This window comes from Poeciliopsis prolifica, unplaced genomic scaffold, assembly GCF_027474105.1.
Source record: "Poeciliopsis prolifica strain line A6 unplaced genomic scaffold, Auburn_PproV2 SCAFFOLD019, whole genome shotgun sequence".
NCBI classification, from domain to species: Eukaryota; Metazoa; Chordata; class Actinopteri; order Cyprinodontiformes; family Poeciliidae; genus Poeciliopsis; species Poeciliopsis prolifica.
This window is the reverse complement of record NW_026562394.1, coordinates 6,961,606-6,986,993: the sequence shown is the minus strand read 5'-3', so window position 1 is coordinate 6,986,993 and position 25,388 is coordinate 6,961,606. Positions and strand designations below refer to the sequence as shown.

General features: G+C 42.9%; 4 protein-coding genes across 7 annotated transcripts in view; 1 reads left to right on the top strand and 3 right to left on the bottom strand.

Annotated features, from left to right (window-relative positions):
* Window positions 1-10,251, top strand: part of si:dkey-175m17.7 (uncharacterized) — a 35,847-nt gene extending 25,596 nt beyond the window's left edge. The window contains exons 6-8 of the mRNA XM_055043878.1: window positions 1,675-1,689; window positions 2,311-2,410; window positions 8,882-10,251. Of these exons, the coding sequence (XP_054899853.1) occupies window positions 1,675-1,689; window positions 2,311-2,410; window positions 8,882-9,010 (244 nt within the window). The 3' untranslated portion in view covers window positions 9,011-10,251. The remainder of the gene's footprint in view (window positions 1-1,674; window positions 1,690-2,310; window positions 2,411-8,881) is intronic.
* A 49-nt stretch (window positions 10,252-10,300) lies between these two features.
* On the bottom strand, window positions 10,301-13,319 carry banf1 (BAF nuclear assembly factor 1). The gene is made up of 3 exons (XM_055043317.1): window positions 13,239-13,319; window positions 12,306-12,458; window positions 10,301-11,623 (listed from the first exon to the last, which is right to left on the bottom strand). Exons 2-3 carry the CDS (start codon window positions 12,429-12,431, stop codon window positions 11,477-11,479), a joined length of 273 nt encoding a protein of 90 aa, XP_054899292.1. The 5' UTR covers window positions 12,432-12,458; window positions 13,239-13,319; the 3' UTR covers window positions 10,301-11,476.
* Window positions 13,320-14,377: 1,058 nt separating this feature from the next.
* On the bottom strand, window positions 14,378-17,021 carry prdx5 (peroxiredoxin 5). The gene is made up of 6 exons (XM_055043702.1): window positions 16,716-17,021; window positions 15,724-15,858; window positions 15,502-15,633; window positions 15,378-15,416; window positions 15,234-15,298; window positions 14,378-14,731 (listed from the first exon to the last, which is right to left on the bottom strand). Exons 1-6 carry the CDS (start codon window positions 16,803-16,805, stop codon window positions 14,626-14,628), a joined length of 567 nt encoding a protein of 188 aa, XP_054899677.1. The 5' UTR covers window positions 16,806-17,021; the 3' UTR covers window positions 14,378-14,625.
* Window positions 17,022-18,249: 1,228 nt separating this feature from the next.
* The window catches only part of esrra (estrogen-related receptor alpha), a 13,948-nt gene continuing 6,809 nt past the window's right edge, over window positions 18,250-25,388 (bottom strand). For 3 of the 4 annotated variants that reach the window (XM_055043596.1, XM_055043597.1, XM_055043595.1), the window contains 6 exons: window positions 24,981-25,364; window positions 24,699-24,815; window positions 24,475-24,588; window positions 23,621-23,788; window positions 22,181-22,450; window positions 18,250-21,429 (listed from right to left, as the gene is read on the bottom strand). In XM_055043596.1, the coding sequence (XP_054899571.1) occupies window positions 21,176-21,429; window positions 22,181-22,450; window positions 23,621-23,788; window positions 24,475-24,588; window positions 24,699-24,815; window positions 24,981-25,359 (1,302 nt within the window). In that variant the 5' untranslated portion in view covers window positions 25,360-25,364 and the 3' untranslated portion in view covers window positions 18,250-21,175. The remainder of the gene's footprint in view (window positions 21,430-22,180; window positions 22,451-23,620; window positions 23,789-24,474; window positions 24,589-24,698; window positions 24,816-24,980; window positions 25,365-25,388) is intronic. The other variant, XR_008606872.1, reaches the window with a different exon arrangement.

Here is a 25,388-nt window from a genome sequence, read left to right as displayed (position 1 = left end):
AGCTCGTTTCTGGGGATTATGCACAGGAGTCATTCAAGGCTGCCAGCAGATGGAGTCCTACAGCTGCAGCCATCCACATCCACTGATACCCTCTGCTCTGTTCTGCTTTAAGTTCTCCAGCAACAAGGGGAGTAATGAGATAAAATGCTCCAATTCCTCAAATAAAATCATCCGTGTGTTTAGAGTTGTATTTGAAACGTGATCGATTCTAAATTTAATGATGGAACTAAAAAAAAAAAACATAAGAACTACTGTATCATCATATTTTCTCATATAATGATTTGTTACACCATATTTATTCTATGCTGTCAAAGTAAAATGAATACAAAATGAAATTGAAATATTTATGACATTTATTTGTAAACAGTGTATCTACTTCCTTCCACTTATTTCTGAGCTGCTCTCTGTTGGTCCATCTGTTTTTAGGAAGGTGCTACACGTCGCGAATGTGACGTAACAAAAGCGGCTAAAAGTCTAAGCTACAGCATCTTTTGACACTGCAGCCTGTATTGAGTTGACTACACCTTTCCCCATTACGCCACTGACGATTTACGACAGGTACCAAAAAGCAAACGGAACACAGAGACGATAAAAAAATAAGGGAGAAGGAGAAGGAGAAGGAGGAGGAGGAGATATCCCTCCGCCGGAAAACCGGAGTGCAGGTCGGGAGCACTGCGCCATTGAAAAAAAAAAAAAAGGAGGAATCAAAGATGGCGTCGGACATTTTTTTTCGGAAGGGAAGTAAGGTCGCATTTTCGTCTCCCGAGCTTTCCCTATTTGCTCTGCTGTTGTGTGAAATTCACGGCGAGTTCCTCATTGAACAGTCTGGTCCAGACGCATTCAAATACATTCGTTTAACGTCAACAAAAGAGGCGACGCGTGTCGACGTGCGCCGGGTGGACATCTTTGCTCTACAGGGTGTTTGGTCCGAGAGCGTCCTGAAAACACACAGCCGCTCTGCCGTCCCAGTTCCACTCACCCTGACACGCCAAAAGACAAATATATACACATATGTGATTTCATTCCCAGATGCGGCTAATTTACTGAACGGTGAAAACCTACGAGTCTTTAACGTGATCGCGAGCCGCTGGACCAGACAGCAGCAGTCCCCATGGCAACGGAGGAGAGGGTGGGCATCACACATCTCTCAGGAACACAATACCCACCAGGTCTGTGGAGAGGGCTGGGGAGGCTCATTTCATACAATCATTTATCTTGTAAAATAAAAAAAAGAGCAAATAAAAAAAATATAGTCACCTCTGAATTTTATTTATTATTATAATCTGAGAGAATCCGGCACACAGATATGGTGCAGTCCACCCACATAGGAGAACCACCACTGGTGGCACCACCCCTCACCCCACCAACACCTCCCTCCGTCTGGTAGCTACCATTCACGGCTGAAGGGTGGAGAGGAGAGAGTGGGGGGTGATCCCATCCATCCGTCCACCACGAATCTAGTGCTCACTGTGGCAGAATCGCAGTGCACTGGACTGCACACAGTAGGGTGCCATCCAAGGCTGGTCGTCTGTGAGGGGTGGGGTTCGGCTGCACCGATACCGCCAAAGAACAGAAGCTCGCAAGAGGGAAGGACACGGAGAGGCGGAAAAAGACGGTCGAACATAAAGAGAGAGAGAAAGAGAGAGAGAAGAGGGGGGAAGACTGCACCTGAAGAGGAATATCATACGGGTAAGGAGAAAAAAAATGGGGGGGATGGTTGGAAGGAGAAGGGGAGAAGACAATGAGGAAAGGTCCAGAATAAAAGAAGCAGATTCGCTCTTTTCTCTCCGCTGCTTTATTATTATTATTTTTCTGTTCCCTGTTCATAACCCGTCTGACTTGATCTGTTTTTTATTCCGTACAAAGTCCTCGTCTCGTACTTGTTTTCCTGGCTTCAGTCATCTGCTCCTAGCATTTCATCCCTCTACGGCTATTCCTGCACAGACTGGTGGGAGAGGAGAGAGTGGGCCATGTCGAACTAGTCTTGCCCACTTGGCCCACTTTATGCCCCTTTTGCCTCATCAAAGAAAGACGCTTGCCTTTAGCCACTGTGTAAAATGACAGAACAAATCAGCTGCGACGAGGTTGCGACACGGCACCGTCAGATATTCATACTTCTTGAGAAGCGGCAGTCAGGGTCGAAGCTCGCTTTGCAACCAGAGCCATTTAGCGCTATTGTCTCTTTCGGTGAGATATCGTCGGCATACATAATCGTGCATCACTGTGTGTTTGGCTCGAAAGCAAGCGGCGGGGCGCTAACAAGACTAATGTTTGGAGCCAAACCACAAATGTTGCTGTTTCTGTGGCCAGGATGAAAGGAGACACCCCAGTGAACAGCACCATGAGTGTCGGCCAAGCCAGGAAGCTGGTGGAGCAGCTGAAGATCGAGGCCAGTTTCTGTAGGATAAAGGTAAAGTCACCTGCTACCCACACAGTGTTGTAAAACATATGCATGTGCATACATATTTGCTGCCTTTTACAGGTTTCTTCGATGTTTGCTTTATTTCGTCACACTTCAATTATCATCAGATGGACATAGAGCGAGTGAAACTACAAACAGTCACTCTGGTCCTGTGTTAGAATTGAACTTGCTCAATAACGAATGAGATTATTATCTTTTTTTTCGTACAATTAAAAAGTCCCCTAGAATCCGCCTGACAACACGAAGTAGGCGCAGATCTATAGAGATTCATGAGCAGATGAGAAACCGACTTGCTGACATCGTTACAAATCCATTTTCCGAGGCGTTGTGATTCCAGTCAACCACAGTGAGAGCCATTATCAGCAAGCAGAAAAATGACAGGACGGCGGTGAATGTTGGAAAGGAGTGGCCGGTCAGTCCGTGATTACGCCAGAACTCTGAAGAACCCGGAAGAACATCAGAGGCAATTACGGCTTCATAATTCATAAAAAAAAAAGAAAAGAAAAGAAAAAGAAAACAGGAGACCGGGTGAGTTTCAAGGTCAAAACCACTTCTGAACATACAGTAAAAGGCATTTACCACAAAACACCTCGATGATCTCCAAGACCTTTTGTGAAAATATTTAGTGGAATTACGAAAGTGGGCTTTTGTTTTTATGCACAGCATTAAAGAAACAGAAAAGTGGCCTAGTCAAAGTCAAATCCAGTAATAACAAACCCGTACTGATGGATCGGAGGTTGACGCAACCCAATAAGTTCATCGGTTTAGGGGGCCGTTATATTTTCCGCGTCAGGTCAGACTTGTTTGGGGGGAAAAAATCACAATATGTTTTAATGAGCTGAAACATTAAAATCAGAGGGAAAAATTTGAAAAACTGAAGAAATCTGAAAAGTTACGGGTTTTTTTTTTCAACTCACCGTGTCAGTGTAAGACGTTTATGAGCTAATTTGAGGAAGACAGGCATGGCGGCCCACTGGAATGTGTTTCAATAGTGTTGGCTCAAATAGACGTTTTAAAAGAAAAAAAACCATAAGTGCAGAACTTGTAAGATCCACAGATTAATCCAAAATGAAGGCAATGATTTCACCAACCTTCTGCTATGTTTTATGAAACCACAGCTTATTCTTACACCGAGTTTCAGCTTAGAAAGAAGAGCAAAATTTAAATATCGGTGTGAAAGTCCTGTTAATGAAAGACCCACAGCAAAAACTGAGATTTTAACAAGAAAATACAGAAATAACTGTGTGGTTCTTTCCCCTCACAGTCTTTCCCCCGTGTTCATAGTTGAATGAGTGTGTATGAGTGCAGCTCAGGTTAAAGAAAGCCCTCCCTTTTCATGAGCGAAATCTGTGCCACGTAATGCAAGCCAATATATATATATATATATATATATATATATATATATATATATATATATATATATATATATATATATATATATATATATATATATATATATATTACATTCCTGCTCACAGACCCAAGCTGACTGGATAGCTCAATACATAAGGCATCAGTATATCACCCGAGAGGGCAGGGTTCGAATCCAGTCTGGGTCCTTAGGCAAGACCCTTCAAGCTACTGCCTACCTCATACCATGAGAGATACTAAGTTGCATAACATGCCGGCTCAGACGTCGCCCGGCCAAACAAGGTCTGCGTCAGGTGTTGGGGAACCAGAGCACCTTGATGACAAATGGGCTACTGGAACAAGACGGAAATGGGCGAGAGATGAAAATGTGGATCTGTTGGAATGCTACTACTCAAGTAACCCTAGTCAGAGGGGTTACATGCAAGACTGGGGAAGGAATGGTTACTTCGACATCCCCAGTCAACACTAAGCGCTAAACAACTAGTAGCTCAGTGTTCCAACATCCGCAAACGGCAACTGCTATCACAACTTGAGATTGACGAGATACAACACAAATGCTACGGCAAAAGGGAGGAACCCGGATCAGGACTGTGGGGACTTAACTACAAGTCCCCACCCAGTGAGGGGATACACGGCCCCAATGAGCGAAACAGAGCTGAACGAGACAGCTGCTGACCTGAGAGAGAGAATCATGACCCGAATGACAACCAGGCCTCCCCGGCGCCAATTACAACGGCTGAGTGAAGTACCATCTGAAAGTCTCATTGAGAATGTGAATGCAGCATTGAGAACGATCCCTACCAACACCATAACAGAAACCAATGAGCTGATCTACAACTCAGCATCAGTGATCCTTGAGATACTTGGCTATAAGAGCAACCATGAGACCCAATACCCACCATGGAAAAGACGGTTAGAGGCTAAATCAAGGTAACAAGGAGGGAAGTGAGCCAACTGTCAGAGCTCCACAAGGGTGCAATGAAAAGACCAGTACCCAGAAAGTACAGGCAGATGCCCATACCTGAAGCACTCGAGACTGCCAAACAGAGGCTCCAAGCCTTGTCCAGCCGCCTAAAGAGATACACAAGGGAGAATGAATCCAGAAGGATTAACCGGCTCTTCTCCACTCAACCAGCTAAGGTGTACTCTCAATGGCAGGGTAACAATAACAACAGAGCAGACCCACCAAGGCTGGAGACGGAACAATACTGGAAAGGCATATGGGAAAGGGAGGCGTCCCACAACAGCAATGCACAGTGGCTGATCTCTCTACGAGAGGACCACAGCAACCTCCCTGAGCAAGCCCCGGTAACCATCACTGTGACAGATGTCCAAGAAAGAGTCTCAGGTATGAAAAACTGGACAGCACCAGGGCCTGACATGATCCATGCCTACTGGCTAAAGAAACTCACTGCTCTCCATGAGCGAATGGCAGCCCAAATGAACCAGCTGCTACAAAGTGGGACTCACCCTGAATGGTTAACTGAAGGGCGGACAATCCTAATCCAGAAGGATCCATCAAAGGGTCCAGTCCCACCCAACTACCGACCAATAACCTGCCTCTCCACAACCTGGAAGCTCATGTCAGGCATCATAGCGGCCAAGATAAGCAAACACATGGATAAACACATGAGCACGGCACAGAAGGGTATCGGTGTAAATAGCAGAGGAGCCAAACACCAACTCCTCGTAGACCGCACAGTTGCCCGAGACTGCAAAACCCGACACACGAACCTGTGCATGGCTTGGATTGATTACAAGAAAGCCTATGACTCAATGCCGCATACTTGGATCATTGAATGCTTAGAGATGTATAACATCAACAGGACTCTGAGAGCCTTCATTGCAAACTCGATGAGGCTGTGGAAAACCACCCTTGAAGCCAACTGCAAACCACTTGCACAAGTGTCCATCAAATGTGGCATATACCAAGGAGATGCTCTGTCCCCGCTACTGTTCTGCATAGGCCTGAACCCCCTCAGCCAAGTTATCAACAAGACTGGCTACGGATACAGACTCAAAAAGGGCCAATATCAGTCACCTACTCTACATGGATGACATCAAGCTGTACGCCAAGTGTGAGCGAGACATCGACTCACTGATCCACACCACCAGGATCTACAGCACTGACATTGGGATGTCATTCGGACTAGAGAAATGTGGTCGGCTGGTCACAAAGAGGGGGAAGGTCATCCACACAGAAGGGGTCTCACTCCCAGAAGGAACAATAGCAGACATAGAGGACAGTTACAAGTACCTAGGTATACCACAAGCAAATGGCAACCTCGATGAGGTCACAAGGAAAGGAGCCACAGCTAAATACCTCCAACGAATAAGGCAAGTCCTGAGAAGCCAGCTCAATGGCAAGAACAAAATCCGTGCGATAAACAGCTATGCCTTGCCAGTAATCAGATACCCTGCTGGAATAATTAGCTGGCCAAAGGAGGAGAAAAGCCACAGATATTAAGACCAGAAAGCTACTAACAATGCATGGAGGGTTCCATCCCAAATCCAGCACCCTGAGACTGTACACGAGCCGCAAGGAAGGAGGCAGAGGACTAGTGAGTGTGAGAACCACTGTCCAGGACGAAACAACTAAGATCCATAAATACATCAGGGACAAAGCCTCAACAGACAATGTGCTCAGTGAATGTCTCAGACAACAGGGAACGGAGGTTGAGGTGCCAGAGATACCATCATGGGAGGACAAAACCCTACATGGGATGTACCACCAGCAAATAACCCAAGTGGCTGATATAAGTAAATCCTACCAATGGCTGGAAAAAGCTGGACTCAAGGACAGCACAGAGGCCCTCATCCTGGCCGCCCAGGAACAGGCCCTAAACACCAGAGCAATAGAGGCCCAGATCTACCACACCAGACAAGACCCAAGGTGTAGGTTGTGCAAGGAGGCCCCTGAGACAGTCCAGCACATCACAGCAGGGTGCAAGATACTGGCAGGGAAAGCGTACATGGAGCGACATAACCAAGTGGCAGGCATTGTGTACAGAAACATCTGTGCAGAATATGGACTGGAAACCCCGAGATCAAAGTGGGAAACACCCCCAAAGGTGGTGGAGAACGCCAGAGCTAAGATCCTGTGGGACTTCCAGATCCAGACAGACAAAATGGTAATGGCGAACCAACCAGACATTGTCGTAGTGGATAAACATCAGAGGAAAGCCGTTGTGGTAGATGTAGCAATACCAAGTGATTGCAACATCAGGAAAAAGGAGCACGAGAAACTAGAGAAATACCAGGGCCTCAGGGAAGAACTGGAGAGGGCCTGGAAGGTGAAGACCACAGTGGTGCCTGTGGTCATCGGGGCCCTCGGGGCAGTAACCCCCAAACTGGAGCAGTGGCTACAACAGATCCCAGGAACAACATCAGACATCTCAGTCCAGAAATGTGCAGTCCTTGGCACAGCCAAGATACTGCGCAGGACCCTCAAGCTCCCAGGCCTCTGGTAGAGGACCCGAGCTCAGAGGATAAGAACCACCCGCGGTGGGTGAGAAGGGAATTTTATATTTTTTTATATATATATATATATATATCCAGCACAAAAACCCAAGGATGCCGGCAGAATGGGGCTCCGGACTCAGTGCTTTTCATCATTCCGAGTTATTATTAGGACCATACACACAATGTGTGCAATGACGCGTGGGGAACCTCGGATGGAGACGGACAGATGAGTACATTTTCCCCCAACAGTAGGCGACCGCAAGATGGTTGAAAAAGAAAAAGCAGAGCTCGGGGAAAGAAGTCGAGGGAATTAGACGGAGAACCGTCCCTGCTGAAGCTCAGAGACAAGAGGCCTTATCTTAGCAGAGCTCTGCAGAAATGCTCAAACCTCTTGAAACCTTGAAACTATTAGTTTGTTTTTTTATTGAGATTGGGAAGAAAGTCATTGTTATGAGAAACCCCCTTTGCCACAAGCCAAAGTCCGTGTGTTGGAGACATGTTGAAGAAGGTGAGATGAAATTGAAGTGATCTTTTTGGCCTACGTGCAAAACATGACAGAAAACTAACTCATCCCCATGAAACGTGACGCTTTACTCCAGAATGAGCCGGAAATCTGGTTAGAGTCAAACCTGTTAGGGTCAGCGATGGGCTCTAATAGGGTTGAACATAAAGCCAGAGTTACAGATGACTCAAACCCACCTGTCTGTGTTGGAGAATCCCTGAAAAGAATTGAAAGCTGCTTTTCCAAGCGATCTCTAAATAGTCTGACTGAGCTACAGGTGTCTCGGTACGGAATACAATTATGCGTTGCACAGATTTTTAGCTGTAAAAATATGTAAAAATGGCATTTCCTTTCCCTGCCACTTCACCGATTACGCAGAACCTTGTGTCGGCTTGTCAAATAAAATCCCAGAGCAATACGCCGACATCTAGCAACGTGAGCAAGTAGTTCGGGGATTACAAAATGTATGACGGGAATTCTTCACAGCTACCCAACATTCCCGTTAACATAAACCAGACAAAAGAAGCTTAGTGGAACATTAGAAAAACAAATGAAAAAAATTTTCCATTAAAGGGGGAACATTTTCGTTCCCCCTTTAATGGAGGAACTAAAATGGTTCAAGGGTAAAGATCATGTGGATAAGTGGAGGTGTCTTGTCTCTTTTTATTTGTCCTACTAGCTAGCCTTAGATAATTGTCACTTAGCCAGCTGTCATTTGTTTGTCCTAAACTTATCTTTAGTCTTTGCTTCAGGAATCTGTTCCGACACAAAACGAACGTGCCACATGTGCCTGAGCGAGCAGTCTGTGCTGACTGATGATGGATTGTTGCTTTCCTGATACAAGAAAAACAACCTTACGTCATGTCATTTTAATCTGTCATCTAAAGGGTTGGGAATCTCTTCTTTTTAGCTCGATAACCTGGTTTCCGCGTCTTCGTTCCCTCGAGCACCTTCCTTAACTCTTATCTGTCCACAAGCACATTCCAACCGTAGACGGAAACCACTTCTGGCGATGTCACACCCATTCCTGCTCGTCTTTCAGTCAACAAGTGAACTGACTTTTTTTTTCTTTACAACCACAAAGAAACCAGTTCTAACAATGTGCCGATCGTCTTCGTCTGCAGGTATCGAAGGCGGCGGCCGACCTGATGGCGTACTGCGACGCGCACGCCTGCGATGACCCCTTGATCACCCCGGTGCCCACCTCAGAAAACCCTTTCAGGGAGAAGAAATTCTTCTGTGCTCTGCTTTGAGACAAATCAGGGATTGTTATTGATTCAAAGTACATGTACGGTATGTACATGTATGTGCAAGCGCGTACGTGTACATCCAACTCAAACAAGACGTCGGTGTACTATAGTAGCCTCGCATAAAACAAAAAAAAAGCTGCCAATGTACAGTTAAGGATCATCTACGATGTGTCTTGATCTAAATTTCTTGAATCTGGCAAATTTCTGCAAAGGGGGGGGGGGGGGGGGAGGAGGATTTGAGCCAAAAATGCGAACGCCTCATTAATGAAGATGCTATAGATTCTAAGCTGTCATCTGATTTCAAACACGTACATCTCATGCTCGAAGAAGCTACAAGTAACTGCTAAAATGGGCAAAATATTCATCCAATATTAGTTTTGAATACGTCATAATTCAGCTTATAGCTTTCCGTGGTGCTATATGTTCAGAAATTATAGGTGAAGTTTGACATTTAACCCCTAAACATTAATTTTTTCTTTAGTGGTTTCTTATGTATGCTGATGATATTGAGCTTTTTCTACCAGAAGGTTCAAGCTACGTGTTTTGGTATTTTTGGCAGTTACTTGTACCAGTTAAAGACAACAGCTGTTTATGAACATCAGCATATAATTTATCAGTTTTGTCAAGACTTAACGTCATGCTTATTTATAGTATCGCCGTGGCGTGGATGTTGAACCACGCGCGCGCGTGTGTGGCTGCGTGCAAGGCTAGTTGCTACTGTGAAAGCTAAGCAACAAGTCCAAGTATTTGAGCTCTGTAAATTGGAGATTTTATAGTTCGATAGCACACTGACCCTATTACAGCTCATTCCAGTGATTAATTAAGGACATTTGACGTGAACTCAAAGAAGCGAAAATAAGCTACTACATTAAATTTGTTGTGTATGAATCATTTTCTATTTCCTTAGAGCACAAAATAGCTACGGCAGTTACGACGTACTCTTGCAGACAGGCGTGTGTGGCCATCTAGACGAGAGAGAAAAGTTCCTGTGCAGAGAGCCCGCCTCTTCCAAAGTGTTTTCAATGGTGTTCATTTAACAGGCTACTTGTGTTTCAAATCCCTGTGTAAAAAAAAACCAAAATTATCTCTGGCATCTGGAATTTTGTGACCATCCCCCTTGCATTGTCGGTACTTTGCAAACATCAAATCTGGAAAGGGGAAAAAAAAAATTTAAAAATGTGGCGGAAAATCTTATCCTGGAAAATGAAGCACTGAAATAAAACTTCTTGTCATCAAAGATTAAACTCTTGTGATTTTTTCTTTTTTAAAGTGAACATAAAACGACAGATATGCTTGAATGTGACACATGCAGTTTATTGTTTTATAATAAACACAATAGAAAAGCTGAAGTTTTCACAGTTCGGATGAAAACACACGGGCCAGTGTTTTGTTTTTTTAACGGAGGAACCGCAGTGACTACGGTCAAAGCTGCTCATGATACAGATTAGGTAGAACGAGAGCGTTATCAGATTTTAATACAACAGCATGCTTTAAGGCATCTGATAATTTCATATACAGATGAAAGGTAAAAGTGGATGTGAATAATCACTTGAAAGCACAGCAACACACTTTATTTAGAAGTCTGGTAACGTAGCTTACAGCTCAACAGTATCTAGGCTTGTTGCACTGGCGTCTTTAAACATGTACATTCCCCATCTTCAGCTCCAGAGACCTTAAAGCATATCCGGTGTAGTCTGATGGTGATGTTCCTTCATTTCCAGGAACAGCAGCTTCTACAAGTATTTTCTACATTACTACAATAAGAAGAATCAGTTTTATTCTCAGCCAAATGCTACATCCTCCGCCAAACCCTTCAAACACGACGCAGTCTAGTGGATTACAGCACAACGTTGCTAAGAAAATGGAGCGAGTATGCTGAGAATTGGAGGTGGGTAGAGATAGTTTTCTGAACAGTAGAGGCAAAATGAACCCTAACCCCTTTTTTTGTGTTTGCTCTTAGATGCGAGAATATAAAGCGTAAAGCGGCATGTTATGAATTGAATTTACATTTGGGGATATCAGAGCCAAGTGATCAGGCTAAAGGTCGACATTCATGAACAGATCTTTTATTCAGATAATTATAAAACAGTTGTGAGAACATTTAAAAGGCCCTAGCTGGGGCATAACTAGCACAGATGCAACCTGACTCATTAGTAGCCCGCAAGCAAAAGGAGAAAAAGTTGGTGTTCTGCGCTTTACAACTCAAATGTATCCATTAGTTTTGCATAATAAGGAAATTACCAGTGAGTAGACATTGCAAGCTGCCATTATTGCATGGCTTCCAAGCTCAATGAGAAAAGTAATGACATAAGGAGCTCTAATCTGAATGAGTGGCATTTAAAAAAAGCGCATGTCACTTTACTTATTTTGTGAAAACTACTGAATACTTGTGACTGAACTGACTGCTGAAGAGGTAATGTACATTTCAGACTTCACAAGTTAGAAAAACGACATGATTGGTAACGGGGCTTATAGGAAGGCATCGCACCATTCCTTAAGACAGCCGAAGCAGTCGCGCTGCTGCTTGGCGTTTGCGCCACACGTATCTTTGAGCCAGTCCCGGAAAAGCTCCTCATCTTTCTTCAGAACGAGGAACTGCCCAAGAACAACGTAGGCCTAGCAGAAGAAGAAGAAGAATAGGACATTATTGATGAATAAAACTGCAACAAACCTTGAGAGCAACATGTCGTTAAGCTGCTGAACTTCCAAAAGCTGCCCTGGCTGCCATTCCTCTTCGTCTCTGCTGTAGTGTTAGCAGATTGTTAAATGTGGCAGCGGAAAGGCAAGGCCAGCTGGCGTTTTACCAACATTGTATCAAACAGAAAATGAAAGACAAGACTTGTTCTCTTTCACACCTAAACTAGTTTGTCACTACCCAGGAAATTCAGTAAAATGGATCAGAACCAACAAAACTGAAACTGTAATGAAACTGTAATTAGGTTCTGCGTTTATATGCAAAACAAACCAGGAGCTTGTAGTCATCTTTATTTTCCTCTTATCTTAACTCAGTGGTTTGTTTTATTTACTTTTTTGTCAAAAGCCACATAAAGCGTAGGGTTATATGCTTTATTAAAAAAACTATATTCCTTTCTTGTCAATTGAAACTGCCTCTATTTTATGATGCAGCACTAGCAATACATTATTTAATCAGTCAAAATCCAGGCAGGCAAGTCAGACCTCAAACAAAGCAGGTCGCTGACCTCTGACCCTTTATCAATTATGTTCACTTCATAGACTGCGATATGAAATGTATGCAATTTTTCTTTCTTCAAAATGTCCAAAAGGATAAAAGTCGCACCTTATCAAAGCCCTTCTCCTCCAGCTTTCCCCCCAGGACCTCTCCGATGCCGGCCAGAGCCATCACAGGTTTCTCCCCCATGGGCTCAGCCACGAACTCTTTATGTTTCTGGGATGTTGAAGACATGGCTGTGTCAAAGATCCAAGGGCTGAGCTGCAACATGAAGGATCACAAAGTGATTCAGGGAATAGAAAATTACATCATTTTTATTTTTGAAAAAAAAAATCTGCCTTTTTAACTGCTTTTTTTTTTTTTTGGTCAACAATATTTTATTTTTCTTTTCACCAAATTATTCCAACTATGCAACACAAATGTATTCAACTCCATTCAACAGATGGACACGTGGTGACTAAACAGTAATCAAAGCTTAATCGATATCAGGATTGTTTTGATTGTCCTTTCTAATCACGCGTTGTACAGCAAATTAAGGGCAGAGTTCACTGCGAGCTTCGCGTAATGAAAGCAGTGTTCGTTCCTGACCCATAATAAGGAACCGAGTCGGATCACAGTGGGAAATCTCTCGTGTATCTGTCGGAAAGCTCGCGCTCCGGAGACAGCCGTGAAATGGGCGCGCGACGCCAACACTGAGTCACAATGACCGGAGGTTCACTGCTAGCTTCACGCGCCGCTAGGAAAACCTCTGACCCAGAAATACTGCAGCCCATGTGGACTGTGGGGGGCGAGTCACTTCCAAAAGGTGCGCAATCCATTTCAAAACGGTCTCCGAGGAAGCTCCGGGTTTGAAATTAGCGCTACTGAGACATGATGTAGCTCGAATTGAAGGCGCCTTAAGGCTAAAACAACAACAACGTTTCTCAGCTCGTTTTCTTTCTCAGCTCGTTTTCCTTCTCTTCGCGGCTCACTGTAACCTGCGGCTCTGCGATTCCCGCAGTAAATTCACGGCCACGGAACGGGGCAGCGTGAAAAACGTACCTTTCAGCGTCCAGTTCAAAATAAACGAAACCGTAATTGAGCGGCTATTTGGTTTCTGTTTCCACCGGCACCCACAATGCACTGCGCCCGCGCCACACGTCATTACTTTGAGGGGAACTGTTCGCCCTGCGCTTGACCTGGCAGGCGCAAGACATTAAAACAGTAAGGCTTTTAACACGACTTCGACCTACGGTCGTCATTAACATGGAGATGTATTGTTGATTTTGAGCTTACAGATACATTATGAATTGTCTTTTTTTTTTTAATTACAGCCAAATCAAAATAAAGAGTTGGTTGATTAATGGCCTGATGGAAGTGCTTTGCGTTTTTGTTTTGTTTTCCCCTTTACTGCAGCATTCTTGGAGACACAGGAAAGACAGAACCTTATAAAGCAATGTTTCTCTGCATCGTGCAATGTTTATGTCCCATACATCTGTCTACGGCATCACCATTACTCATTTCATATTTATATATTTCTTTGTAGAAAATTCCTTTTTTTTGCCATGTTGGTAACAAATGGGGCTCCTTTGGGTCTATGCATGTCTCCGAAAGGATTCAGTCCCTTCATGTATGAATTAGTCAGTAAATTGAAATCATGTAAAAATACATTTGCTTTGACATTAATTCCACTCTGGAACCACAACTGGCTTGTCAAAGCCTTCCACAATGGCTTTTACTAATTCAGGCTAATTCAAACTTCATAATACAAAAAGGCACAAATTATATTCCACAAAGAAGAAAGTGGATCAATAACTAAAGCAGTTCCATCTTTTGTGGGTTTTGCATCTGCATTAACAACAGAATTGTTCACCAGACAATTCCGTTTTACAGAAAAAACAGTCACTGGAACGCTGAGCAGAGTCTAAAGGTAAAAGATGAATACTTTCTTTCTCTTGACATTAACTCTGCAGAATGCTAAAGTGACCACTTTCAGGAGGCTCAGTTTTTATTGCAGACTATCCCACACCGGTTTAGAGTTTCCAAACAAATCAGAATGAATTTGTTTTGCATATGAAGAAATGCCTGAAAGCTCTCTGGAACTGAAAGTGGGATGTTTGAAGCAGGTGTAGGGTTTTAAATATAAAATTAAGAGAAATTCACTTTTCTCAATGGAAAGGAATAATAAACAAAACACACAATGAGGAAAAGAATTAAGTTTATTAACTTTCAAGTTGGACTATGCAAAGACTAATGGGCTGTGCTAGGAAATGCTCTTCAAGTCAAAATTGTGCGCATTAATCACCTTCCGCCTGACACTTGTGTCCAGCGTTTGCAACTATCTTTGGGGAGAGAGGCAAGGTCCAGTTGGCAGGAGGCGAGCTTTGTTAGTACAACTTTCAGAGCAGCTGAGGGAGAGGAGCTACCCTTAATAAGCTGCTGCCGCGGCCTACAGGTCAGCCAGAACGCTGGAGGAGAGGCTGCAGGTCAGCCCGGTGCCGTCCGGCTCCACGTTGATCTTCTTCACCACGCCGTCTTCCACCACCATTGCGTATCTGAAGCAGATAATTCAGAATGCCAAGGATTTTAGATCGTAATCTGTACCGCAAGTAAATAGCCATCTCTGGAAACAACCACATTTACGGTTTCAACAACTTAAGATGTTGAAGTCAATCAGATTTCCAGATTTATTTTGATACATTCACAAAAACAAACATTTTAAATGTTTTGCAATTAGCTATGTTAATACCTTTATACATCGTGTAGTTGTCAAGTGAAGAGTATACATCAGATTTCTTTTAAACCACACTTTGTTGACTTTCTTTAAATTCCTAATTCAGCGGTTTGATTGATTCGATTTGTCGCTTTGGGTCCAATTTAACAACTTCATTGGATCACGATTTATTAGAAAATGTAAGAAAAAAACTGAAACAACGGTAAAGGGCACACAACCTTATTAAGACAATATAAAGAAACCTTAAGTCCATAAACATTCGGAACTCAATTAAACGGCAATTGTGAAATTAAAATAACAGTCACAGCTATAACAATGCTTACCTCTTGGAGCGTTTGTTGCCCAGTACCTGGACGATCGTGTCATTGTCAAGCAGCAGGTCGACCGCCTAATGAGCACAAACAGGAAGTGCTGATGAGTACAAAGACTTTGAACTAGACTGGCATATAGGGGGCATTTATTTTTACCTTTGCAAATGCACCAGTGGGATCAGCCAGCATTCTAACCTACAGAGAGAAAAAAAAAAGAAAACAAATAAACACTTCTCCACACTAGAAGCATACATTTTGCATATTTCTATCCGACATGTACCTTTCCATCTGTTCCATGCTCCTTTCCCCATGCAGCCATGACAAATGCATCATTGACAGAAATGCATGCCACTTCCTGTATACCTTTACTTCTCAACTCCTGGGCTTGCTGCACGAAGCCTGGAAGGTGAGTCTGCAAGCAGCAGAGGAAGAATGAGGTCGGCTGATGAAAAGGTTGGTGTGTGGAGGACAGGGTGAGGGTCAACGGCAAATCTGACCTCACCTTAGAGCAGCCGGGGGTAAAGGCTCCGGGTACGGCAAAGAGAACTCCTTTCTTCCCCTTAAACAGCTGATCCATGGATACTTTATTTCCTGGTTCACCTTCCTGGACCTCCACCGCAGGAAGAGCTTCACCAACCTGACAGAGACCAGGACACGAAAGATGACTAAAAATTGAGCTAGAGCAATGCCGATCTTTTAAAATATTCACTTTATTTGTTTCCAATACCAGCTGGTAGTGTTTCTTTTTCAATTTAAGCTATTTTTTACATTTTGGTTTGTTAAAAAAAAACAAAAAACATCTTTTTATTTCCCAGCTTTCAAATAAATCTATTTATGGAGCACAGATGAATCTGAACTCAAAGGAAGACGGATCTGCATTTGACTATTTCAGAGTATTAGAATGAAGTGAACTCAATTTGGACCCAATTGGACTCTGTATAATAGAAACTATATTAAATCTGTACGACCTAGACTAAATACATAAACTGCACGGAATCTGACATGGAATAATAAGTAGCTTTTTGTCTTTTAAACCTTGTTTCAATGGCGAGATAAAATATCTTTACTGACAGAAATTTTGGTTTTTCCAAAATAGGCAATACCGATTAAAGGCCACTAGATGGAGACAAATCACCACACTTACTGACAAATCAAAAAGACTTATATGTGAATAAATCCCTTCTGTTGTGTTCCAGGAATATCTTTTAATAAGTAAAACGATTTCCAAAATAGTAACAAAGAAGTAGCATTAACTAAAGAGGCCATTTATTACCAAATGTTAGGTTTCAGTTGGTAGCTTCGAGTATAACTTCCTGCTAAATGACAGCTAACGAACAGTATACGCTTTTCGGCTATCATGGCCCCCAAAACAACGTAAATAAGTATTTAACACGATCGTTATCTTAGGTGCCCTTAAGATACCTGTTATGCCGTTTGCTAAAGGTCAAAGGGCGTTCGTTTCATCAAAGCTAACGCTATCTGAAAGTTCGTTACCTTAATCGGCATCTTGGTGACTTGAGAGCAGTGCAGCAGTCTGACGCAACGAAGGACTTGGGTGGGTTTAAGAAGAGACATGGGAAACATAACGGCTACGCTGTTAGCCGCGCAGCTAACCGAGGCTCCTAGCGTCGAGGACTGCGTCACGACTGGCGTATTTAGCAGGGTGCGTTCAGGGCCCACGTCAGACGGATTTTACTGCCACTCTATGTTATTTACAGTCACAGCAAATGCCCGTGGGCGTGTCCCACGCAGAGTTTGTCCGAGAGAAAGCTTTACCTATCGTTCAGGTTCGGGCCTGCTAAATCTGCAACACAGCGCCATCTGCTAGCAGCAGCCATTAGCCTAATGGCGATGCTAATGCAGGTTTGTTTGTAGAGCTAATTGTCCCTTAGCTACAGTCTGCTGAAGGGAACGTGGCCCTTTGTTAAAGCAGGGTAATTATGTCTGTATTAAAAATATTTTAAACCTCTTGAACCTTATCACATTTTGTCATGTTGTAAACCAGTAACTTGGGAAAACCCAACACAAGGTGGTGTTTATGTGAAATGGAAGGAAAATAATACATGGACATTTTTTCCTTTTCACACTGATACCCCTAAATAAAATGCAGTGTGACCAACATATATAGCTACTTAGTCTATGCAAATTGAAGTCAGCTTTACTCTGGAGGAGCTGCAGAGATTCCCAGCTCAGGTGTGGGCATCTCCAGAAAACCACTCGCCATGCACGCCACAAAACTGGCCTATATGGAACAGTGGAAGAAGGAACATTAAGCTCTACAGTTCCCAATAATCACAGAAGTGAACATAGAAATCAAGTTGAAATGTGCTCTGGTCAGCTGAGACCAAAATTCACCTATCATCCTAAACAGAGAACCATTACTGTGAAACGTGGTGGTAGCATCATGCTATATGGAGGTTTTACTTGGCGACAGGGAAAGCGGTCAGAGGTGATGGTAAGGTGATGAACGCAGCTAAAAACAGAAAGCATGCTGGAGGCTGGAGCACAGGTTCACCTTCCAAGCATTCAGCCTGAGAGACAGTGGAACAGTAAGTGGCTCAAAGTTCAAACCTAAATCCAATTGAGAGTCTGCGGCGAGACTTGAAGGTCAAAGCACTCTCCATCCAATCTGGCTGAGCTTTTGCCGCTTTGCAAAGCATCATCAACTGTGACAAAACGTGAAAGGGTTCAAAGGGTCTGACTGGATAAGCCACTGTATGATTCCTTTCCCAGCTCTTCTCAAAACACAAGCCGTAGCACACTGATTAATTATGCTAAGCTAACAAAGAGCATTTAGTTCAACAGGGTTCCAACACTGTCACAGGACGTGGACAGGTCTGCTTAGAGGTGAGAGGAAAAACAGATGGACGCCAACCAAAGCCAAATTGATCTAAATGAATGGGCTGATTTACTTTAAAAGGATTAGCTGCTCGCTAGCTGCGTGAACACTCAGGGCGTTGTATGAGAATGGCAAAAAAAAAAAAAAAAAAAAAAACAACACGCATAGATAAACACATCCACAGAGATATGAGTCCAATGGTGTGTGGTGGTGGTGTGTCCATTTATTGCACAACACAAAGCACCTACAATAATCCACTCCCTGCTGTGTCAGACAGTGGAAGGTCTGTTTTGTTTTTTTCTTCTTTTTTTCTCACAGTGAGTTTAATGTGAACAGGTTTAGACAAGGACATCAAACTGTTTACCTAGAAAAAAAAAAAGCCTACACACAGAAATTTACAGCCGGTATCACACACAAAATTAAAGCAGTGTCAACAAACGACAGTAAATTGAGTAAAAAATAGAATTTAATCATTTAAATACTCTTTCAGAATACAAACATTGATTTGAATTTTCTAAATAAGATAACATTAACTTGTTTTTCCTTTTTATTTATTTAATAGTTATAACTGGCAATGTTAAATGTACATGATGGCTATACAAGGAAATGTGTGAGGTTTGGTAATTTGTTGTATTGCTCATTTATATTAATGTGCACATTAGTAATAGAACCTATAAATGACGGTATAATTTGAACAGCGACACCACAAGCGATCAATCCGACCCCCCCGAAACCCTTTGTACCGAAAACACACAGACATATAAACAGAACGACTCCATCTTTGCAATAAAGAACTGCTTGGTAACAAAACAAAAAAAAAAAAAAAAATCAAGAGATAAAATTAAAATAACAAAAAAAACCTCAGATAACAGCTAATCTGAGTCACATTCTGCCAGATATCTGATGTTGCTAGTGTAGTTTTGCAGCTGCACCAACTATTCAAGCAGGATTATTGAGTCGGATGCATCTTAAAAAGCAAAAATGAAACTAACTCAGGCTCGACGAATTCGCTAAATCCATTATGCAACTTGTTCGTTTCGTCCACAGTTGGTTGGCCGTGTGGCTGATGCTGCCTCCTGAGGTAGCCTTCTGTAACCTTACTATGCCACTGAATTCATAGTGCCATTTAAAATTGATCCCTAAACTAACAACCAATGCTCCCGCCCTCCCCACAAAAAATAAAAGGAACATTGATGACAGCCCGCATGAAAATTTCAAACCCCACAGCAGAGTCACAATGCAAGTACCCTTGTATCCTAAGAGGGAAACTATATGAAAACTAAGTTTTAAGATTTTACAAACATCAGCACATAGTAAGCTGCACAAATATTGTAATGGGGGGAATTAGTATTACATCTGCTGGCTTTCTTTTTTTTTTTTATTATTTAGCTTCCACTACAAATTGCATGTTTGTTTATTTAAATGGAACTGTACATAGCTAAAAGAGTACTGACCGTTTTGGTCTCTATTTATAGGGATCTGGTTATCGTTCTTTTTTTTTCTTAAACATCAGATTTCTTTTTTGCTTACCTAAATGATCATTTACACTGTGACTATACAAATAATTCTAATCAAGAGCAGGACCTTCGACACGTTGACCAGACAAGGTTTCCAACATCTAAAAGAAAGATGTTGCATAAGCTGAACGTCTCGTAGCCCTGAGCACCGATCCAGGGCGCGGGGTTCAAGTTCACCGTGTGCATCCACAGGAAGAGGAGGAAGAGGAGGACGAAGGATCTCAAACCGAAACATTCGAGATCTTTTATGCAATGTTCGTCGTCACTGCAGAAAAATGCATCGAAATCTCACCGCGCACATTAGCAGTCATGTATTAGTGTTACATATAGCCCAAATATGAAAGAAGTGTTTTTTTTTCTTTTAGACACACAGCTGCAGAGGTCAAAGTGTGGTTGTAGTGGACGAGGAAGGTGAGAGCGTAGGATGGAGGGCGTTATAAAAACAAGCAAAGTGAGGTGGATCCATTGCTAATCCAGTCGCTATCGCTGCCACCAAAACCTTAATGTAAAAAAAAAAAAATTTTAAATAAATAAAAGTTGTGTTCTTCCCTGATCTCGTTTGTTCTCTGCTACACGCGACCACAGACACGCGTGCTGCTGGAAGCCAGGTTTTTGCTGCTAGGACAAAATTTTATGGATCCTCCGACGTGCCGCATAACTTTTAGAATCCATGTGGAACTTCTCAGTGGCTTGATGTTAAATAACCATCTTATTTTAAAAACAAAAAAAAAAAAAGTTGTAGTCTTTTCTGTTTTCCACACATACATCCTGCATTCCTAGAATACAAGAGAATAGAATTAAAAAATAATAATAAGCACTTGGGGTCCAAAAAAAAAGTATGCAGAAAAACTGATACAAATACTAACGAGCTTCTTGTTGTTTTGTATTTTGAAAGTCATGGATGATATTGCTTTTAAGATATTGCAAGTAGGGGATGCTGCGGTGGCGCAGGGGTAGCGCACAACCCATGGCAAGGAGGCCTCAGTCCACGACACGGCCGCCGCAGGTTCGACTCCAGCATTTCTTCCCCCCTCTCTCAATACCCACTTCCCTCTCTCAAATAAAGGCCACCAGAGCCAATAAAATCTTTTAAAAAATAAATATTGCAAGTCAGTCCTATGGGTTTGCCTACAACTCCTGCCCGCCACCTCAATGGACCCTCAAGCCTCATACTAGATGTCTCAATATGGCTTTTATGTGCAGATGTAGCATTATGTTCAAAAGCTACACAGATTGCAGTCCGTTGTGTACCTAAAGGTGAAGTGGTAAAGTACTCGTAGCTTGATGCCATAAAAAAAACAAAAAGCCTTCCATGATGTAGTTCAAATATTACGCTGTTTCACTTGCATTTTTTTTTTTTTTTTTAAACTGGAGCTTGGCAGGTACCGCGTGGTGTAAAAAGCAAAATCCGTCTAAAAAATGTGAATAGTTTATTTTCTTACACTTTCCTTGCTTAAAATGAGAAGCATAAATCCCTCCATAGTTCTCTAATAAAAACTTTCCTTTTTGTTTTTTTTCTTTAAAAAAAAAAAAAAAAAACACTTGTCTAGCCCTGTAGACCAGCTCTGTTGTTGGTTGTTTTTTTTTTGTTCCACACTCTAAGGGGAGTCCATCATGGCTTCCAGCATCTCCAGAAATAGTTTGTGCATGGGAACACCGCCGCGGGTCTTGATGCTGTAGAAGGTGGTGAGCGCGCGGCCGGCAGTCTGTCGGAGGAGCGGCAACGTTAAAAGGAGGCGTCCCGCCCGCTGGGGGTCGTCCGGGCGCCGCTGACACTCCAGCTCCAGCAAGGCCTGGTGGAGGAGGTCCCGGAGCTTCTGCACAGCCTCCATGTCCTCGATGTAAACAGAGTCTGACAGAAACAACGTAGATTAGTTTAGCTTTTTGTTCCAGTTGAACGAAACAAGGATATGCAGATTGTACCGACGTATTCTTCTCTGACGTTTGCTCTTATCGCTGACTCTTTAAATCTGCGTTTTTAAGCAGCAGCTCTGACTGCAGACTTTCCTACAACTTCTCCCACCGTTGTTAATGTAGCTACACTGTCCTTGGATGTCTCCCCCCTTCGCTTTAAAGTATAAATAGAAGCGAATGTGTCCTCTTAAATTCATTCAGCCAGTGTTGCCAGAGCACACCTGCAGCTACGAGGAAGCTCTCTCTGTTGGCTGCATAATTATTCTGTAAAACTCGGTGAATGGTGAGTAACACAACCGCTTTAAATTGGTTTTCTTTCTAGACAATTACTATCAACTCACACTTGTTTTGTAGGTACAATGCAAACAATCTGTTGCAGAAGAAACTGCATAAGTGTGGATGAGATATGACAATCACTTCTAATAGTTTATCTTATGTTAAAACTCAGGCCCAACATAATAGGACGTCGCTGAATCAGCCGTTTTCGAAACACAGATAACAGACACCTATTTTGTTAGTTCACCTTAATAAAACATCTAATGGACTTTTATGGTTTATTATGTACATCTTAGACATTCAGTCAATCTATGAGAAGATTTAAAAGTAAATAAACAGAGGTGTTGAACACAGTTAATTGACAGATCATGAGGCTGAATGAGGTTAGTGCATACAAATTAAAATGCAAGTACCCGAGTTTGTGAGAGCGATGGCTTTTAGCATGACAAACTCCTCTCGGTCCACATTTAGCGCACGGAAACGGCGCGCGAGCTGGCTAATGGCCGCGTTCAGCTCCGTCAGTCCGGCAACGCGCGACATTTCCTCATCGAGGACAAAGTCCTCAGCGAAGACCACCTCGTCCTCACAGCCGATGGAGCGGTACGCTACGCCCAGAACCAGCACCTCCAGCCACACCGACTGCAGCACGGACATCTGGTCTGCTAGAGACAGAGACAGGAAGCCTGCAGGAGGCACAAGGTTTGTATGAGAAGAACATGGTAGGTTCATACATTATTGGTGGAGGGAGCTGCTCATCTGACTCTACATGACAAACAAATAACATCTTAACAAATGACTGCCTGATTGGTTTAGCTCAAACCATTCTATTGCAGCTGTGGCTCTATGTTTTGGGTCATCTATACATGGCTTCCTTTCTACTTGGCGTATAAAAATAAAGGGGACCGAATACAAATCGCCCACATTCTTTTTAAAAGTATTCTAAAACCCATATGGAGTGTGAATACTTTTGGAAGTTCTTATGAATTATTGGTACGGGAAAAGGAGAAAAACAGCAAAAATAAGTAAATATTCAAAGTTTGTCAGATGTCCTAGGACAAGGCTGGGCAATTCCAGGCCTCGAGGGCCGGTGTCCTGCAGCTCTTAGATGTCTCCCTGGTTCAACACAGCTGAATCAAATAGCGGAATCACTTCCTACGTGCAGTCAATTTCTCCAGAGTCCTGCTAATGACCTCATTATTTGACTCAGGTGTGTTGAAGTAGAGATGCATCTAAAAGTTTCAGGACACTGGCCCTCGAGGCCTGGAGTTGCCCACCTCTGTCCTAGGAGCATCCGATTGGGCTGAATATATCATATGAATCTCTTGAGTGATTAAAAAAATTCTTATTGAGATGTGACTTTTTCAGGAAGAAAACAAAAACAGGACATCAAAAGATTTGTACTCATTGATGCCTCCAGAATCTCATTTCATCCATGTTTCAGAGATAATTATACAAAATGCACACAGCAGATGCTGCTGTGAATGATGAAGTGATACCCTCTGAGCAGAAGCGTGCTAAAGGTAGCACAACAACAGATTTTTAGTTGGTGGAGGGGGAAAGAAAAATCTGTATTTGTAAATCCACACTTGCAGGTAATAATAATAACCATGCAATTCTTTTAAATGACAAGGAAGTGTGTCAGCGCAGGCGCTGCGGCAGAGGAGCCACTGTTCCTGCTCAAAGGTGAGCACAGTCATAAACGGCTCCTTTAATGAATACTGAAGCCGCATGACCCAACCGCCTTACAAAGCCTTGTTACTATACAGTGGGATCAGATCTTCTTAATCTCTTACATTGCTACTATGCTACAGATGCCTTTAGCGCCACTTCTTATCTCTGTCACCGTCTCTTACCAGGAATGTGCTTGGCCCAGCCGATGATCACAACCAGCTCGCGGTCGGCGAGGTCACAGAGGGTGGTGAGGGTCCGCTGGGCCGTGTCAGGCTGCAGAGGGTCCGGCATGGCAAATAACTTTTCGGGCTCTGCCACTAGAAGGTGGGACACGATGATGTTGGAGGAACCTGCATGACAACACAAAGCAAATGGTTTAACCTGTTATATTCAGGTTATATAACTAATTTATACCCAGATTTGTTCTTCTGATAATGGAGCAGCTAGATTAGCTTAACAGCAAAAGCTGAAGGGTTTGTTAACTTTTAATGCGGCTTGTGTGAACCATAAGGAGTTCAATGAGGCTTTGTTAGCAGTAGAGGGCGCCGTTTGTAGTCTAAATGAATGTTTTAACCAATTCACAAGAACAAAGGAAAGTAAAAGGAAAAGATTTCTGCAAATGTTCTACTAAAATGTGCCTTTGTGTGTGGCTTCTATTTTTTAAACTATTTAAATTTTAAACATTTTGCATTTTTTAGGAGAAATTGCAGCCAAACGAGACAAAAAAATTGTACCCCTTTAAATATGTTTCTTATAATAATCTATTGGATTATGGCTAACTTAATGTGTCATATAAACACTGCTTTATGGTATAAATGAAATATACCATTTTCATTACACATAGTGTTATACATGCATGAAGTGTTTCCATAAATATCACAACTTAAACACTTTATTTCTGATTGGGCTCATTAGTATTTTAGAAAAGAATCAGGTCCAAATGAAAAAGTTTTGTTCTTATTTGCACCAAAAAAAAAAAATATTTTAACTCAAAAAGTGAAAAGAAAAAAAAAAATATATGGAGAATAGATTTCACCTTTTTCGCTCTCTTTCGTCAGAGATAGAGGGGCGCTCTGATATGTTGCGTTCTCCACCTCTGGGCGTCTTTTGTATTTCTGCCTTCCACCTCTGACTCTGTCAAGACGTACTCCTAAAAATGAAAAGAAACACTTAAAACAGCTCAGAACAAAGCCAATCAATCAGCAATTAATGTACGGTGCAAAACCCAAAAAGCTGAAAATGAGTCAGTATGGGACTTACCCTCTTTCAGCATGCCTACTTTGAGGCACTTAGTAAAGCGGCATGCCTGGCAGGCTTTCCTCCGCCTTTTGGTGATTTCACACTCATTTGATGCAGGGCAGCTGTATTCAATGTTACCTTAACGAGAGAAAACAGAAGTTAAATAGATGTAATCTTCATCACTGATTCTTTCTTTAGATCAGTATCAGCTACTAAACATAATCACTGAGTAATAAACGCATTTAAAGGTGACATAGTCGGTGTGTTATGCCAACATGAAATTGTTCACCAAAACACACGCACCTTGAATGGTTCTCTTGAAGAAGGCCTTGCAGGCCTCGCATGACGCCACGCCGTAATGATAACCTGAAGCCACGTCCCCGCACACCAGACACAGCCTCTTGGGAAGCGTGCTCAGGGCGTACTTGCAGCGCCCCGCTCCGTTTCCGGTGGAGCCCTCCTCCGCCCCGTCGCCAGGCTCGTCTTTAAAATGGCAGCGCAGGGCCGGCGTGTACAGCGGCGGCGAGTAGCGCTTGGCGCCGTCTCCTCTGGTGCCACCGCCGCCGCTCTGAGAGGAGTCAGAGGAGACCCCGCCGGGGCTGGTCCGGCCTCCACCGCCTCCCTCCGGGCTGCTCGGCTCCGCCTTTATGTAGACCTCAGAGCGGCGCTCCCGGGAAGACATGATGCCTGACGGAGCAAAAACAAAGAAAG

Excerpts from the sequence above, each read along its gene's own strand:
- banf1 (XM_055043317.1), bottom strand. The coding sequence starts at position 12,431 with ATGTCTTCAACATCCCAGAAACATAAAGAGTTCGTGGCTGAGCCCATG. Across the intron at positions 11,624-12,305 it reads AGGAGAAGGGCTTTGATAAG|GCCTACGTTGTTCTTGGGCA; the intron begins GTGCGACTTTTA and ends TTCTTCTGCTAG.
- prdx5 (XM_055043702.1), bottom strand. The coding sequence starts at position 16,805 with ATGTTTCCCATGTCTCTTCTTAAACCCACCCAAGTCCTTCGTTGCGTC. Across the intron at positions 15,634-15,723 it reads TTACCCCCGGCTGCTCTAAG|ACTCACCTTCCAGGCTTCGT; the intron begins GTGAGGTCAGAT and ends TGCTGCTTGCAG. Across the intron at positions 14,732-15,233 it reads GGCAACAAACGCTCCAAGAG|ATACGCAATGGTGGTGGAAG; the intron begins GTAAGCATTGTT and ends TATCTGCTTCAG.